The sequence below is a fragment of the Ambystoma mexicanum genome, chromosome 5q (genome assembly GCF_040938575.1).
Source record: "Ambystoma mexicanum isolate Mex_15411 chromosome 5q, UKY_AmexF1_1, whole genome shotgun sequence".
Lineage (NCBI taxonomy): Eukaryota > Metazoa > Chordata > Amphibia > Caudata > Ambystomatidae > Ambystoma > Ambystoma mexicanum.
The window spans coordinates 1,301,202,779-1,301,219,972 of record NC_090933.1 but is presented as its reverse complement, the minus strand read 5'-3'; the positions used below and the strand labels follow the sequence as shown (position 1 = coordinate 1,301,219,972).

General features: G+C 47.3%; 1 protein-coding gene across 4 annotated transcripts in view; it reads left to right on the top strand.

Moving 5' to 3' along the window:
- The window catches only part of MAF1 (MAF1 homolog, negative regulator of RNA polymerase III), a 290,551-nt gene that overhangs the window by 94,764 nt on the left and 178,593 nt on the right, over positions 1–17,194 (top strand). For all 4 annotated transcript variants that reach the window (XM_069621896.1, XM_069621898.1, XM_069621895.1 and 1 more), the window contains exon 2: positions 3,632–3,757. In XM_069621896.1, coding sequence (XP_069477997.1) covers positions 3,675–3,757 — 83 coding nt within the window. In that variant the 5' untranslated portion in view covers positions 3,632–3,674. The remainder of the gene's footprint in view (positions 1–3,631; positions 3,758–17,194) is intronic.

Sequence of the window (17,194 nt, the reverse complement as noted above, 5' to 3'; positions counted from 1 at the left end):
TGATAAATAATGGACGCAGTGTTATGTTTCCATCTATTGTGGAATTTTAGATTTGCGGAACGCTATGCACATGTTCTGCGTTCCCCAGTAATAACTCCTGGTCGGTGGCTAATGCTGGCTACCAGGAGCTACTTTTAGTTCCGCCTTATCCAATCGTAATTTTCATCCCTGCTTGGGCGCAAGCTTTACAAAACCAGAGTACGGCTACCTTGTTATATATTGGGGAGCTAATTTGCAGTAGCTAGTTCCGGTTGTTAAACTGGGTCAGTAGGATCACTGTGTAGAGGGAGAGGTAAACCGTATTCAATTTGCTTAGTTTGGAGACTACGTCAAGGTGTTCACATTCTCATTTCAAATGCAGCATGCCTCAATTAGCTCACTTAACTGGTGAGTTACATGGTGTTTTGTACATGTTTTGAACTAGCCATTGTGCCAGGGAGCAGGTGAGGTTTGTTGCTGGCTAGTAGCTTGCAACTTGGAATTTATCAGGCTGAATTACTTTCATATTTATTTTTTATTTGAGAACAGTTCACAAGAAGCAGGTGGGCCTAATTGCCCTTCTCCTAGTATACACACGCAAAACAAACTTATGCTTGTACATAACAAATCTACCTAGTTGGTTCTTGGCAGATTTACATTTTCAGCAATTTGTCTGGGAATTAGTTCTCCAATTCTGCCTTTCCGAGAGCCTGATTTTATTCAGTTGGATTGCTGCTGTTTCAGGAACCCAGCAAGTGTGCTGGACATCTGGGAGTCCACTTGCTGCTACCAAAGCACCTCCCCACACTCCTGGCATGGTCCTCGCTAACTCTTATTTCAGGGGATGTTGGCTCACAGCTGTTTTGGCACATTCTTGTGTTGCACCTGCGAGCATCTCATTGGAAATTACTTCTTTTCAAATTCTCAGTGCCCACCCACCTACGCAGGAATATCTACCTTCTCGGACACTGGTGCTACGGACCAGTTGGCATTACAGGACTGAACTGCTTCTCTGGAAATGACGGACAGTATCCATCCATGCACCAACATACACTATTCAAGTTACTGTGGATAATCTGTGTAACCATCAAAATGGATTTGTTTTCCCAACTAATGACAGAAGGATCTAAAAGCCATTCTTGGTATTTTGCCGAATTAAGTGCTCTGTCATCTGTTAGGCAGAAACCTGTGCCGTTCCCTTAGGGGAACTGCAAAAGATTTAGGACTACAGGTGGTTGGCAGTAAACCCAATTGGTATCAGTCTGTACCACCAAGATTTACCTGGTAGCTGTGGCTGAGCAGTCAGACTTCTCTCAAGATGAGTTAGGCAGTATGCAGAGTATACACAATAGGTACAGAGACACAGTAGTACAAGCAAACACTGACCAGAGCTTTGGTGTAAAAGTATATAATTATTTATTTAAAGACACACTTGTAATTTACACCAGCACAAAAAGAGGTAAGTAAATTCAACACAGTCACTATTACTAGATGTACATCCCTTATTCCTTATCAGACAAGTCTTAGTTAACACCACTTATTTCCAGACAGAGGTGAGCGCTTAACTAAAGATGGCACTCCAATAAGTTAAGAAAAAGGGAGGGAAAAGGCAGAAATTAGGAAAAGCACACAGCACAATACTTTAGAAGCACCCAGCAAGGCAGGAAAGTCAAGTCTACTTGTGAGTAAAATGTTCAGAGGCCAGGTTCCCTCTTTGAGAGAACAGAACACCAATGTGCCCAAGATCACACAGTTTTAAAATTCTCAAAGTCTTGCAGGGAGTTCAGAAAAGAATTAAGTCAGCTCAGAAAAGTTCAGTTAGCCAGCCTAGGGCCAACCCAAGTGGTAAGTGGAAGCTTTAAGAGTCACCCCACACAGACCTTTGTGAGGGAGGCCAGGCAAACGCAGTACCTTCAAAGTGGAGAGGATCCTCCAGCAGGGGCAGTTGTTACTGGCAGCAGGTGCAAGTCACAGCGTCGTCCAGAGGAAGAGATGGTCTCGATGTGGAGGAAAGCTGAAGGTCGTTGCACTGCCAGGGAAGAAACAAGCCGCGGAGTTCTACGGTTAAAAGGTAAAACCCTTTTATTCGCGATGGTGGAAAAACCGTGGTATCCCAGTTGCCGGGGTGTTTGGCACAGGCAAGGCGGCCACCAGATGATCCGGGAAGGTGAAAAGACGGGCAAACTGGTTATTCCCATCAGTCAAAGGAAGAAAACTCTCCGGACTGGAGATCTCTGTCGTCGGGAAAAGTGGTGAGACGGTTCAGCAGGGCTCCACCGGTGGTGTCGTCGTTGCAGGTCAGCTCAGCTTCTCCCTCTTCGGATTCCTTAGGTCCTGCGGCGACTTCTGAAGTTCCAGTCCCCAAAGCCCTGCTTTTAAGCTGCAAACCCCCATTCATTCAGCCTAGCTGTCAATCAAACATGCTAAGTGGTGAGCCGGGCGGCTCACCACTTGGGCCAATCACACAAGAGTGCGACTTGAGTTGCCAAGGCAACTCAGTCCAGGGTGCCTAAACCCCCTCCCAAACACCCCCTGTGGTACCCAGACAGAGTGGCACCACTTTTGGAGGCTTCTGTGGAGAAGCCCGCCAAAAAGTGGAACAAAGGGCTCGACTTGAGTTGAAGTCACAGAAGCGAACACAAATGCCATTTTGGAACAGTTTTGGCAAAAAAATACCAACCGGTGATTTTATATTAATTTAATAAACCAGCAGTATGTTCGAGGCTATATTAAAAAGTGGTAGCCTTGAACAATGGGAAAATCCCATAGGAAAATATTTGCGGTCGAATATAAAAAGTAGTATCCACTGCCACCAGCCAAAACTCGATCAGGAGGGACGGAGACGTGCCCCTTCGAACAACAGACCCCGGGGCAATCGAATTGCCCGACCAGTACGTCCACAATATGATGGTTTGTACTGGTTTCTGTTCATAATTTGGGACTAGTAAAGCCAATGGTGACTTTACATGCCCTGGGAGACAGTAGTCAGTCCCAGGGTATGGAGTCTGTTTGGGGGTCGCTACGACACCCCTGGGTTACGGCACGGAGGGTGCTGTGTAACCCACATACCAAAAACACATGAAGCCCTATGGGCTTCATAAACACATTCAAAGTCAAAGGAACACCTCAAATCATGTCTAAGAGTGGGAGAAAAAGAGTCTCACTCTTAGCAGGAAAAAAACAGAAACCCTAAAAATCCAGCAAAGCTGCTGGGGGACTCTCTAGGTTTGGGAAATTAGCCTTTACAGAGAATTCTCCCTAACATCATCAAATAGAAGAAAATAGATTAATGGTGCTGGTTGCAAGCAAACCAGATGTGAAACCGGGATTCAATCGAGTCCCTTCCCACAAAGTGTATATACTAATACTAAACTGGTGCTTGCCCTGAACTTTTGCATGTTATTCGCGTTGGATTTCATACTAATTTATTATTGTTTGTAAGGTTGACTTTATGCTCTTGACATAATTCAGATGCCATAATGCGCCCCGTTTCTATTTTCAATTCCAAAGGAGCAAGCAAAGTGTTCTTTAAACCTTTGCACTCTGAACGTCCTCATTTGAATCTATGCCAGTAAATGTACTACTTATGGGCTTGCTTTACTGCGTCTTTTATCTCTTGCTTATGCAGATTTATGTGATTTGTCTTGATCAGGAAAACATCACCGTCTGTTCTGGCTGAAAGGAAGTCTGTAAACATGAAGTTGTTGGAGAATTCAAGCTTTGAAGCGATTAACTCTCAGCTAACTGTAGAAACTGGAGATGCACACATCCTTGGCAGGTGAGCAAAGCCATTCCAGCCCTTCACTGCCTGCCTCAGAGCTTCATGCATTCCTAATGAAGGAATGCTATTTCTGAATGCCTGTGTGCCAAACTAGTATTTACACTCCTTTTTGATAATTTGGATAAGTACACCTTTGCTGTGCACCCACCTACATGGGATTAAGCTTAGACCATTAAGTGGTAAGGCAAGTATGTTTGTCATGGAGTCCATAAGGCCTCCCAGCCAGAGTGAACTACAATTGCAGTAAACATTTTCTTTTAAGATTGCCCCCCCACCACCCCTCTTTGTACCTGCTGTACCTGCTTAATGTCCTTTTTTTTTTAAAAAAAAGTCACCAATCTCCCTCTGGGAGGTCCTAACCACCCTCCCCTGAGAATTTGAAGACCACTGCCCTAAAGTCTCCTCAATTCGTCGTCTTCTTAACCTGTCCGTAGGTTTTGATACAGTTAATGCACTCCAAGTTTGCGATATTTCATGTGCAAATAGTTTAGTCCCCTCTGCATCAAACACAATCCTAACTGAAAGGCAATCCAATTCCGAAGTAGAGTGGAGCCTATTGCTCAGATGTACTTCCAATGCTGGCGCACGCAGTAATGGAGATGGGCAAACCGGGGTCTCTTCAGGGGTCTGTAGCAGCTCAGGAAGGTGGGTGAGGTGATGCAGAATAAGTTCCCACTATTCGCGGAGGGTCTCCCCAACAGGGCAGAGCAGGTTCCAGAGTTCGGGAATAGTTTGCATTAGCAGTGGAAAGGAGAGGGGCCCCAGAGGCCACTCGTGCGTAAAAATGGTTGGATGCGCTAGGGGCCACCGGTTAGGGTTGCAATTACTCAAAGCTCTGCGGCTTTTTCAGCAACAAAGTTACAGCTTTGATTCCCAAACAGGACAGTGGTGATTTCTCCGCTTCTGGTGGATGGATCATGCCAGTTCCGCTGTATCAGGCTTCAGTGCACAGAGGACCACAGCTGCAATTAACTTGCAAAGTTCGTCACCAGGGCTGGGCGACATGGTAACCGCGTATACTCCGGTTTGGGCACACTCACTTTACTCCAGACCTGGGAACGCCAAGTGTATGAAATTCGGTGTGAGTGCAGTGAACACAGAGCATGCAGTGTACCAAGTTTTAAGGGTCTCCTCAACGGCGACAGTGACGGAGCAAAGCTCCTGCGCAAGCTGGTCTGCCCACTGGTTGGCCCAGGGACATTCCAAAAAGGCGTACTTGCAGGCTTTGATGAAGGTGCCGAGAATAGTTGGTCCCACTATGCCAGTGGGTCAAAGCGTCTTCCCAGACCTTCAAGGACGACCAGATGCAGAGGGGGTCCCACGGGACGACAGCGGGCTTAGGGTGCCAAACCTTCCAGGGCGGTCACCAGCGGTTCCTCGACTCGGCTTCTTAGTTGATATGGGTGTTTGGAGCGAAGAGGACCCAATGGGAGATCTGCTCACATACATGTATACCATACGTGGTCCAATCATGGACCACAGTGATCCCAGGCATTCACAGCACACCATACTCTCTGGCACCCAGGATGTGTATTGGAACTAGACAGTCCAGCCCACATCCTGGGGGCGCACACTCCAGGCATGCAGAACCCTGCAAAAGCTTGGCGCTTCATGGGAAAATGCATGCCCAAATAAGGACTGACCCTAGTTGGCTCGATCTGGGGAAGGTGAAGGGGCAAGATGGCCAAAGGACAGGACACAGAACCTTGTGGCATGGCCATTTTGGAGCCAGGCCAATTATTCGTGCCAACGCAGTAATCACTGTTTACCTGGCAGGAAAGGGTTAAAAATACATATAAAAGATAAGCTGCCACCAGCCCTGTCCAAGGCACATCTGCATTTATCCTAAAAATGATCCTTAGAGTATATAGGGCCTTTAGAAATTACAGGAAGACACAAGTGCATTGTACTGTAAGGTACTTTGTGCACTTGCAACATGTTGCAGAAAAGTTGCAACACTGACAAGGACTAAAGGAAACAGTCTCCCATGTCAGTTTCCCCATAAGAAGTGAGCGAAAAGCTGAGGGGTGTGCAGCAGAAGGCTGTGCTCCTCTGGTAAAGTCAGACTATGTTGTTTAAACAAAGAAAACGTTGGGGGGGGGGTACACAACTGGAGGGGAAAATTGCACATTAAATGGAAATCTTTCCAACAGTCTACTTTCCACCATTTTATTCCCCTTAACAGAAAACTACTCCATGCCTACCTTGAGGTTTCCTTTACTCCGGTGCTTTGAGTAATTTAGAATGGGTTTCTGATTAAATACTCTTATCTTTATTCAACTATGTCCGTAAGCAGTCAAAGGGATATACTAGTTACTCCATCTGTAAGTCCAAGGCATGTCAATTAGGATGTCCATGTAAAAATCAAATGGAGAAATGTCTGCATCATCACTTATTTTTTTTACATATATATAATAATGCTTGGGAAGAAAGTCTCCCCACTCTGCTCTCCCCCTCCCCCCGCCTATATTTTCGAAAAATGTCCCGAAACTTGGCAAAAATATCAGTAAAAAGGATGCAGACTTTTCTTTTTCTTGCAACTATTTCTACGGATACCGTCACTTAATGCGCTGCTGTGATCATTCCCTTCTTGATGGAGATCTGCCACCTAAGGTTATGGTGGGCTGGGTAGAACTCACAGCATAGGAGCACAGTGTTATTTGGTTCAAGTTAACCGTCTCTACACCCCACCCCGCCCTCCCTTTTCACTTCCCACTTTCTTTTCCCATGCATTAAGCAATTCATTCTTGGCAGCTGACTTGGACTACTCTGTTCTCTCCCTTGTTACTAAGGTCTGCTTGAGCACATCTCAAGTCAGTCACACAACCACACACCATATTTAGCAGCAGGTACTGTGAGGGGTCACAAATGGGAGGCAGACACAAAGTGGTAATATTCTTCCCTTTATGTTAATAAAATGGCGTTTGGATGAAGGTCTAATTTTCCCTATCCTAGCGCGAATGTCCCTTCCTAAAGCAGGCCAACCTTGTGTCCAAACTAAATCTGACCCTCACACTATACAAGCAAAAAGTGCAAAGTAAATGTTTTTAAGTTCAACTCAACAGAAATGTGCAAAATCTCAAACATATACAGACAAAACAATCCTTGTGTCCAGGGGTTAGTTCCCTTTCACTGGATTGTTTCAGGAAAACTGTTCACAATGTTCTGTCAAGACCAGTCTCTTGAAGCCAGCACAAATGTCTTTTACCTAATACTTTCCTCGGCATCACTTCAGCCGTCGACCCGCAGAGAAGAGGGCAGGAGCCTTCCCTCCCAGACCTTCGCTCAGCTCTCCTAGTGAGGAGTTCCACGAGCCCCAGAAGTATAACGGTGAGATTGCAAGCCGCAACGCAATGCTGCGAAATAATTTTGAAATTGCACCATTAGGGAGGCTGTATTGCAGCATCCCTAGAAGCCTTTTTATTTACTTGGCCTCACTGAATCACCATTGTGTGCAATGTGCATAATGGCCGCGCCTTGCTTCGTCCACTAGGTGGATCCGACTGCATCTACAGCCACTGATTGGCTTGCAGCACCTTCATCCACCAACAGTCATCACCGGCAGGCGGAAGCCGGCCGTTGTTGAGAACCGTGAACATGGGCATGTCTGGGCCGTTCCGCGGCTGCAGGATGCCTCATGCTGTTCCCATGTCTATCACATTGGCCTCCATTACAGGATAAAAAAAGCTGCTCAACTGCCTCCCTGCTAAGATCCCGCTAGCCACCAGCCACCACAACTCTACCGGCCGAACGCTGCCATCTCGAACAGCTCTGATCTGATCACTCTTTTCCCTATGCCTAGAGCATTCTGTGGTCTATGTGAAATGCCAGCTCTTGACTCTTTATGCACACTCATCGTTACTCCATATTGTCAACGTTGCCGCTGCCACTAGGCAACCTGAAATCCTACGACCAGCTGTCCCACTAAATTAGCACTGCCTTCCTCACAAATACCCGAAGCATGTTTTGACGCCTATTGCAACTAGATGCAAGCGCTTAATTATCCTGCCCAGGGCGCTCTTATTACATGGTCCTGTGTCTACATGTACATTCTACACACGTAGGGACTATCTGTTTAAAGCAGAGACCTCTTTGCACCTCACTTACCATTTTGCTACGTCAGTACGGCCTTATCCGGCAGTATGCCTTGATTACCTCTCCGTTCATGTATTTGCACAATTAGCCCGCAATATTGTTTACACCAAATGTGCTTGTGTTTATTTGACCGCCTTGAGTGCCAGATTGCCTTGTTTGCCTCAACCCTCATGTACTTGTACAATTAGCCCACAACACTGTTCTCACCAATTGTGCTGGTTTTTGCTGCTTTTATCCATCGCATGCACAACCTGTCTCAAAATTGTTTTGCATCACTCTCCTTTGCAATCAGCTGCAGCTGACGTTAATACCATGCATACAGTTTACTACTAAACTGTCTAATTGTACTATATTTTACAGCTATAGTGCTGCCAAATGCCCTAGCTCTCTGTTAGGCTGTCCTGGTTTTGGGTTTGTTTAGACTATCTCCTATCCTCATGGCCTCACTACGTAGAGTCACACTCACTATGGCTACCAACCTACCACTGTTCCACTCGATCGCACCTACCAGTTTCTTACATCGGCCTCTCCCGACATCAAAGGAGCTCTCAGCAATGCACGGTCGATGGTAGCTCACGCACAGGACATCTCTGATCTTATCCCAACCAACCACTTAGGGCTGGGCCTCAGTGATGGCCAGGATGTCTATCACTAGACCTCCCTGAGGGTTACACTATCATAAGGTCGGAAAGAGACATTAGTAAAGGAGGGTGAGTAGCTTTCATAGCTAAAACCCACTTTGGTCTTACAGCCGTTGCCCATGTCGTCCTCCCCTCTGCGGAACTATTGTCAGTTAAACTACCTATTTCAGCAACCCGAACGATCCTACAGTCATCAAGGAAGTAGCTAAAGACTTAGCCCCATTCATTGCCTCTGTGATTAACTCCTCCGTACCCAACTATGTCAAGGAGGCTTGGGTTATGTCCCTCCTAAAGAATACAAACCTAGACCCCAACATACCGACCAATTATAGGCCCAGCACCACTGCCCCCTTCCTCCTTAAAAATTCTCGATAGAGTGGCCTACATACAAATTCAAAAACACCTGGAGGATAATAACCTTTTAGGTCTCCGCCAATCCGGGTTCAGACCTAGACATGGCACGGAAACAGCCCTTCTGGACTTCAAAATCCAGATGGATGAAGACAAAGGCAACTTAGCCATCCTCTTACTACTGGATCTCTCTGCCGCGCTTGATCTTCTCGATCTCACAGAACACCTGACCTCTGCCGCTGCCTTCTCCACAAACGCCTCCAATTGGATACAATATTTTGTCTCAAACCGTACAGCCAGAGTCTTTGCACCTTCAGCATCCGCGGAGCCAGACCCCATCTACTGCCTTGTACCTCAGGGCTCGTGCGTCTCCGCGATGCTCCACAACATCTTCACAAAGCTCTGCTTTGACCATATTGATAACATGGGTGTCACCTACACTAATTACGTAGATAGTTTCTCATTACACTCACTGGTTGCTATGAAAATGATTCTAAACTGATCTACCTGGAAATTCAGGTGTGGATGGCTGCTCACAGCCTATGTCTTAATGATAAGACGGAGCTCTTGATCATTGGATCCTAAGCACGTCTTAACAGACTTGACACTACCTGTGCGTGACAGAATTTCGCTCCCCACCTTAGTTATCACACATAAATGTCTGTCCAATACTGCCCCTCAATACCTGACTGACATTCTCTAGACACCATTCCGCCAGTCTACTAGATCTCTATACTTGCACTGCCTCAATATCCCAAGTACACATTAAAAACGACTGGAGGCTCGAGCTTCCCAGTTCTGGCCGCCAAATGTTGGAAGTCTCTCCCTCTTAACATCAGAGCTGAACCTTCTTTCTGGTCATTCAGAGCTATAGTAAAAAACTAGCTCTTTGACAAAAAACACTAAAAGGGCCCAGGTAACTCGCGTTCCCAGCCGGCAGTAACTTTTGTTGCCAAACTTCTGCAATTATAACTTCTGCCATAATGTATTACTATCTCTCTCTGGTGTTGTAATCCAAAATGTAACCGCTGGTGACAACTCTATGCTCTGTGCGCTCATATTTATTATAATGTATGATATGTATTCTAACGTAATGCGACCAATCTGTAACCTTTGGCCGTCAGGCGTGACTTTTTTGGATGCTTCCTGTATGTTTCTGTAACACCTACATAAGCTGAAGCGCCCACTTACCCCAGGCTTAGGCGGGCTCTATAAATAATAAAACCTAACTAAAACTAACAAACTAACAAACAATGGGTGGAATATGGCAGAGAGGAACTCTCTCCTAGTATTTCAGAATGGCAAAAAAAGCCTGTTCCACGATACTTGTAGGAATACAGCAAAGGAAAGTCTTAGTCTTTCATACTTTTCACGATGGCTAAACAAATATCCTTTCTTCAATAGTGATGCAAATTTGCCAAAAGGCAAGTCTTAAGTTTCTGGTTGACAAAATGTTCAATTGAAATAACAACTTAATATGAACAAGTCTCTCTTTAACACAGCAGTTCGATGTGAGTTTTCTTGGTACACGCTCCTGCCAGAAAATCTCTCAACTGAAGTTATCCTGGTTTACTGGTTTGTTCATACTCTGTCTGTCAACCTTTCTCTCAATCTCTCTTGGCTCTTGTCAATGCTTGTTCCAAGTTTCATCCAACTGACATCTCCTGTCAGGTGAATTGTACCATGTTTGCCTTCTCTTTTCAGTTCGATTTGGTTGGTAATTGAAAATGCTTTCCAAACATTCTTTAATGTGTTTGTACGTCCCGGGGCCCCCTAGGCTACTAGGCTGACTCAGCGGTTCACCATGCGGCTGCTGTGATGTGCTTGCAAGGTGCCGGCTTCCCCTTCTGGGCATAGTCTCATTGGGTCCCTGCATCGGCTCTTGTGACATTAGCCGCCAGGACCTGCTTCGCTCTGCAGGACTGCTTCTCCGACAGCTCTGCTGCCCACTGTTCTCTTTCTCTTCCCCGTACTTCCTCTTCTCTGGCCTTCCTCTTCTGCAGTTCCCCACACAGCCAATCTGCTCCTGTCCTCCCCACGACTCTTTGTAATATTTCCTCTGACACCGGTCTCGCTTCCTGCTCCATGTGTTCTGCAGCCTTCCATTTCTCTCCTTCATTCTCCTTGCTACAGGTGAGCTGTGGATTTTGTAAGGGAGAATTTTCATTTATGTGCTAATTCCCTTCAACCATAGAGACCCCTGGCTCTTTTGCTGGACATTGAGTGAGACCTTTTTCTCACTCTCTCGTGTTTGTACCTGATTTGGATGTTATGTTTTCATTGTTTTTGGAATCTGACAAACTCCATAGGAATCTGTTTTTTGTATGGTGACACAGCACCTTCAGTGCAGTATCACTGAGAAAGCCTTTAGATTTCTCTTAAGGTGAACTACCTTTTCTTGTGTGAACTACAGTTCCCAAGAATAGTAAAGTGAAATTGACTTTGGGTCCGGCACCCCTCATCTTCTGTTGATTGCTGGGGGGTTACTTAGTAGCCCCTTATCCTACTTTCTCATATAACATTTCTATGTTACCCTCACTTCTTTTTAAATGGCTGGTGACAGTGGTTTACTTTTTCCTACTATTGTGCTTTTCTACCGCAGGCTGTACCCCCAGTTGCAGTACAGCACCCATGGGTGACCATTTTGTCAAAACGGCCCCTGTCTTCTTTTTTCGCCATTTTCTGTTTGTGAGGTCTTTCTTGGCTTTTACTCTGTGCGTTGAGACAGGGTTGATCCATTTGTTTGTCTTGCCTTTTGCGGGCTTCAACCCTGAAGCCTGCCCCTGACTTCAGTGTGTCTGGAAGGACAAGATGTGAGGGAGGGCCCCGCATCTCCCCTGTCCTTTGTCTCTAGGAATGCCAGAATGCAACTAGTCCTGATTGGCTGGCAGGCTGTCCTTTCAGGACAACCACCCTGCTGTGTGATCGACAGCCTAGGCTGTACATGAATGGGAGAAACCTGCTTAAAAGGGAAGGGTTTTGGGACTACAGGCTGAGTCGACAACTGGGAGAAACACCAGACGAAGAAACCACAAACAAAGCTTGCTCCTCCTTTTTCACCTCGACAGCAAAGCTCCGGACGGAACGACTTCTATCCTTGGGTTAGTGGGACCAACTAACCCCGACACTAACTCCACTGGACGACCATAGCCGACTTGCTGTTCTTCTCCATTGCTGCGAGAGCCCAGTGTCCGGGGTCGAGTGTCCGGGGTCGAGTGCAACATCTGCCACGGAATGAATCCGGCTAGAAGCACCAGCAGTCTCTTAACGACCCTCCAGAAACAGGACCTCCAGAACCAGACCGTGCAGGACCGAGGGAGTGAAGGAAGTCCAAACGTTGTCGGACATCCACATCGGTGCTTTTTGCTAAGCGCTGAAACCGCAAAGTCCAGCTGAACTGAAAAGAGCCAGTAGCTGCCGACGACCTGCCCGAGTACTGCCTGGTTCCTGAGCCTCAGTCGTGGGGACACGAGAGGGAAGAGGTCTGGAGGACTCCTGCTGCATTAGTCCGGAAGGTCGTCGGCAGCTACGGACTCTTTGATTCAGTGGCACTTTGCGGTTTCAGTGCTTCGCAAACAGCACTGATGCAGAACAAATCTCTGGTTGGACTTTCCTTGCTCCCTCGGTCCTGGACTCTGTTGAGGTGACTCTGGATGGAGATTTCCTGCTTCTAGAGTGTCCTTGGGAGGCTCCTGGAGCTTTTTGGCCTGATTCGTTCTACGGCAGATGTTGCACTCTGTTATGGACATTCAACCCCTGACATTGGGCTTCTGCAGCAACCGAGAGGCACAGCAAGTCGGGGGTTGTGCCAATGTGGTGTTTGTCTCGGGTTTGGTTGGTCCCATTAACCTCAGGGAAGAAGCATTCCCTTCCGGAGCTTCTGTCGATTCAAAAAAGGAGATCAGCACAGCAGCAGGGCTTCACCAGTACGTCGAGGTCCAGGAGGTTGCAGTGGGCTTCTCTTCACAATTTCTGCTTTGGATTTTTCTTCCAGTGGTTAACTCTGCCTCTAGTCCCAAAACCCTCGCCCTTTAAGCAAGGTTTCCCATTCACGCACAGCCTAGGCTGTTGATCACACAGGCTGTTTCGTCCAGGCACTCCTAGAGACAAAGGACAGGGGAGTTTCAGGGACCTCCCTCACTTCCTGCCCTTCCAGACACACTGGAGCCAGAGACGGGTTTCAGGACCGAAGCCCGCCAAAGGCAAAACAAACAAAGGGCTCAAACCTGGCTTGGCGCGCAGAGTAAAACCCAAGAAAGACCTCACAAACAGAAAATGGCTAAAGACCACCGGGCACATTGTCACAAAATGGTCACACATGGGCGCTGTACTGCAGGTAAGGGTCCAGCATGCGGTAGAAAATAACAATGGTAGGAAACGTAAACCACTGCCACCAGCCGTTTAAAGCAGTGAGGGTAACCTATAAAATGTTATATGAGTAGGGAGGATAAAGGGCTACTAAGTAACCCCCCAGCACTCCACATAAGATGGTTTGTGCTGGACCTACAAATATAAAAGGGTAAGTAAAGTCAATTTCACTTTATTATTCTTGAGAACAGTAGTTCATACAAGAAAGGGTATTTAAAATTTATGAGCAATCTAACAGATTTCTCTGTGACACTGCACTAAAGGTGCTGTGTGTCACCATACAAAACGTAGATGCCTGTGGAGTTTGTCAGACTCCAAAAACAGTGGAAACACATAATCCAAATCGGGTCACAACACCTGAGCGAGTAAAAGGTTTCACTCACGCCAGGGTTAAAATTAAAAGGTTCCAGTCCAGCAAAAGAGCTGGGGGTCTCTAAGGTTGAAGGGAATTAGCACAGAATTGAGCATTCTCCCTAACGGGGGATTATTCCTCCTTGTCCCTAGGTGAGTGGAAATCTTTTTTCCCTCTCACTTAGTCTTTAACTCTTTTTACGGGTGACCTTTTCCTGTCTCTCAATAGTGTGTAATTGGAGCTTCCCTTTGTAATTTTTCTTTAAGGTACTTGGGTGAACTACTGTTCCCAAGGGGTAAAGAGGGATTTTCATCCCCTTTATGTTTTATAAAGTGAGCAGCACACCCCCCTTATGTGGAGTGTTAGGGGGATACAACATGCCCTTTCTTACCTGGTATAATTTTTGTTACAATTGCAAGTTTACTTGATTGGCTGGTGGCAGTGTAACTATTATGACTTTGTCATTACTTGCAGTCTGTTAAATCAGCCTCGGTAATGCACAAAAGGGCCACCATTGTGCTGGAATGGTGGACTTTTTTTTTCCCCCATTTCTCGTGTTTCTGAGGTCTTCACCTGTCATTCTAGGTGGGAACGACCTCAGTGTAAGTTTTGTCTTCAGCAGCAATGCTTTGGATTCCCTGCCGAGGCTCCAGAGTGTCTGAGAAGGCAGGGAGGAGTCCAACACTCTGCAGCCTTTTGTCTTCCACCTTGCCTGAAAGGAACCAGTTCCCAGTGGGGGCCTGGCTGTCCTATTTGGACAGCCAGACCGCTCCTTCTGTAAACCGCAGTTTGCAGAAGTTGTGCTGTAGTTCCTGATAAATACTCCAATCCTGGAAGCTGCTGGCAAGTCGACCACCGGAGCTGTATCCAAAGAGGCAGATGAAGAAAAGACATCTCTAGCAATTTCCGGCAACCGGAGAGCCTGCTGTGTAACCGGAGCCTGATATAACTCTTCCTTCTTATCGACCTGGGGGTCCTGAAGGTGAAGACTCGTAGCCAGAGGCTCGTGAGATCCACTAGTCTCAAGAAGACCTGCATTTTGAGCCATCCCACGACGTGCTGTGACCTTGCTGGGCTGCAAACCGCTAATACCCTGGGAACTCCAGCCTGAGTGCGGTGCATGGAGTTCTCAAGGCCGAATCTAGCCGAAACTATGGTGGCCTCCTGCTGGACCTCCAGAGACACGATTCGAATCCCGGAAGTTCCCAACACGCCCCCCCCCCCCCCCCCAAGAGTGCAGAACCGAGTGAGTGAAGAGAATCTGATTGCCGATATTAGTTCATCTGGCTCCTGTAAAAAATCCCCAAATAATATACATTTCTGATGTTTGTTAATCTGCTTAGAATCACATGCTGTGCATAGGTCCGACATCCAGTGGTCACTGCGGAGTATTGCATTTTGTTTTTCGTAGTCGAAAAAGGGGACGTCGACAAGGCGTGTCTGTAACACTATCCCTATAGTGACGTGCGTTATACCCACAATCCCTCACGTGTCGAGGTCCCTCAGATTGTTTTTTTCCACCCAGCTTCTGGTCGCCGTACGCGGAGCTCCTAGAGAGACATTGCAAATACTTACTACGGACCTCGGTCCTTAATTATACTTATTATATTGTTAAAGATCCCTCCCCTCGACGTTAGCTGTGAAGCTGTTTCTCCGCCGAGCAAGTTTTCGACGGATGGGAAGAGACGGAGGAGATCCTTCGGCGCTGCCGAACACGTGGCCTGGCCTCGCCGGCCAACATACATTAGGGAGAGTGGGGGTTCGAACTTTTATCTTCTCTTTGAGAATGTCTTTCTTTCTCCCCTATCTTTCCCTTGGGGTTGTTATCACCAGTTATTATTGCCTCAGCTATGGAGAGGACACCTTTTAAGTTTTGCCCACGCTGTAGGGGCAAATACACTTGGAAGGACAAACACAAGCTCTGTAATCGTTGCTTGCCCCTCGATCATAAGGAGGACAGCTGCGCGGCCTGTAAGCTCTTGAAACCAAGAACTCTTAAAGAACGAAAAGTTAAGAGGTGGGCGGACTACGCTATGTCGAAGTCAGTTTCCTCACCCGCCGCCGCTGTTACAGAAAGTGACGAGGAGGGTGATAACTCGACGTCCGTTACGGAAGTCATTAACCCCCAGAAGGAGCGCTCACGCTCCTCGACGTCCGTCCCCGGCCCCGACGGGCTCGGCTCACGCCCTGCTTATGGGGATGAACACCCGGCGACAAGGACGCACATAGACCCCATAGGCCTAAGCACACAACCCATGGCTCTTCTTCGTCGAAGACGAAGGATCCATCCGCGCCGAAGGAGACGCAGGGCACTCCGGCATCTACCTCAGACCGTAAGGGTCTCAAGCCCCACCCGCAAACGCAGCCGCAACCAGCGATTGGGCTTTTATCAAACACGGGCGCTACCTCAAAATCATCCGACGTAACGCTCCATAGAGCGGCCGTCGAGGAACAACGCGTAACGCAGGCAACGTCGACACCAGAGCCCTCTACTGACAAACTCGTTGTCGAGAGCCTGGCGAGAATTGTTTCCGAAGACAAACGTAAGCGGACGACGAAACAAAGGTCGAATACCGCACAAAAAGCTATGGAAACGCCGAAAAAGCGCAAGAGTAGCCAGGAACTGCCCCCTTCATCTAAGGGCACTTCTGAACTACCGGAGGGCTTTTCAGAGGGTGACGGAAACCTTTCTTCGACGTTGTGGGAGGGTTCTAAGCGTTTTGAAGGTGAAGATACTGATTTCCCCCCTCTAGACTATTCAGGGGTCCCCCATGAGACCCTTGAAAGACTCCATTCTTGTATGGAGAAAATGGAAAGGTTTTTGGGAAGCCAAAACCCACCCACACCCAAAAGACCAAGAGCATGGCCCCAGGATGACCCCAGGGTCAAGATTCCTAGGCTGTTCCCCCTTCTACAGACGCATATGACCTCACTGAAGAGGAGCAATACCTCCAGGAAGATGAGTGTTTGGGTGGAGAGGAAGAACATGAGGAAGAGGGGTTTGAAGAAGATCCTTACACTAGTGCAGGAGCTTTTGAAGAAGATACAGCTACCTCGCAGCCCTGGCAATCCCCATCAGTGCAGCCTTGGCAATCCCCATCAGTGCACTCAGACCCTGATGTCTTTCACCCTTCTCCTCCCAAGGATTCACCTATTGGAAACACCTCTCCCATAGATGACCAACCTTCACTTAATGCACTATTGCGCAAGGCAGCAGCGCATTTTGAAATAGACACAGGGGAGACTCTTCCTGACATAGACTTTGTAGAGAAAGTTATTAAAGAAAAAGCCCCTGTTAGTCAGTCTATTCCGCTCCTGGCTTCTATAAAGAGAAGAATAACTCCTTCCCTTTCCAATCCGGCCTTAGTCAGAGGGGTCAACCCTCGGATAGAAAAGCTCTTCAGCCCTTCGTCCTCTGACCCTTTGTACATCAGAGGACATTCTATTCCGGACTCCCTCGTAGTTACTAATACAAGAAAAAGAGCGGGGGTACCACTATCCACTAGTGAGGCACCACCTGACAAAGAGGGCAAGAAGCTCTATGCACTTGGGAAAAGAATCACGACCTCCGCCGCCTTCTCAACTAGGATTGCAAATAACAATTCCCTACTAACTAGCTACGCAGAT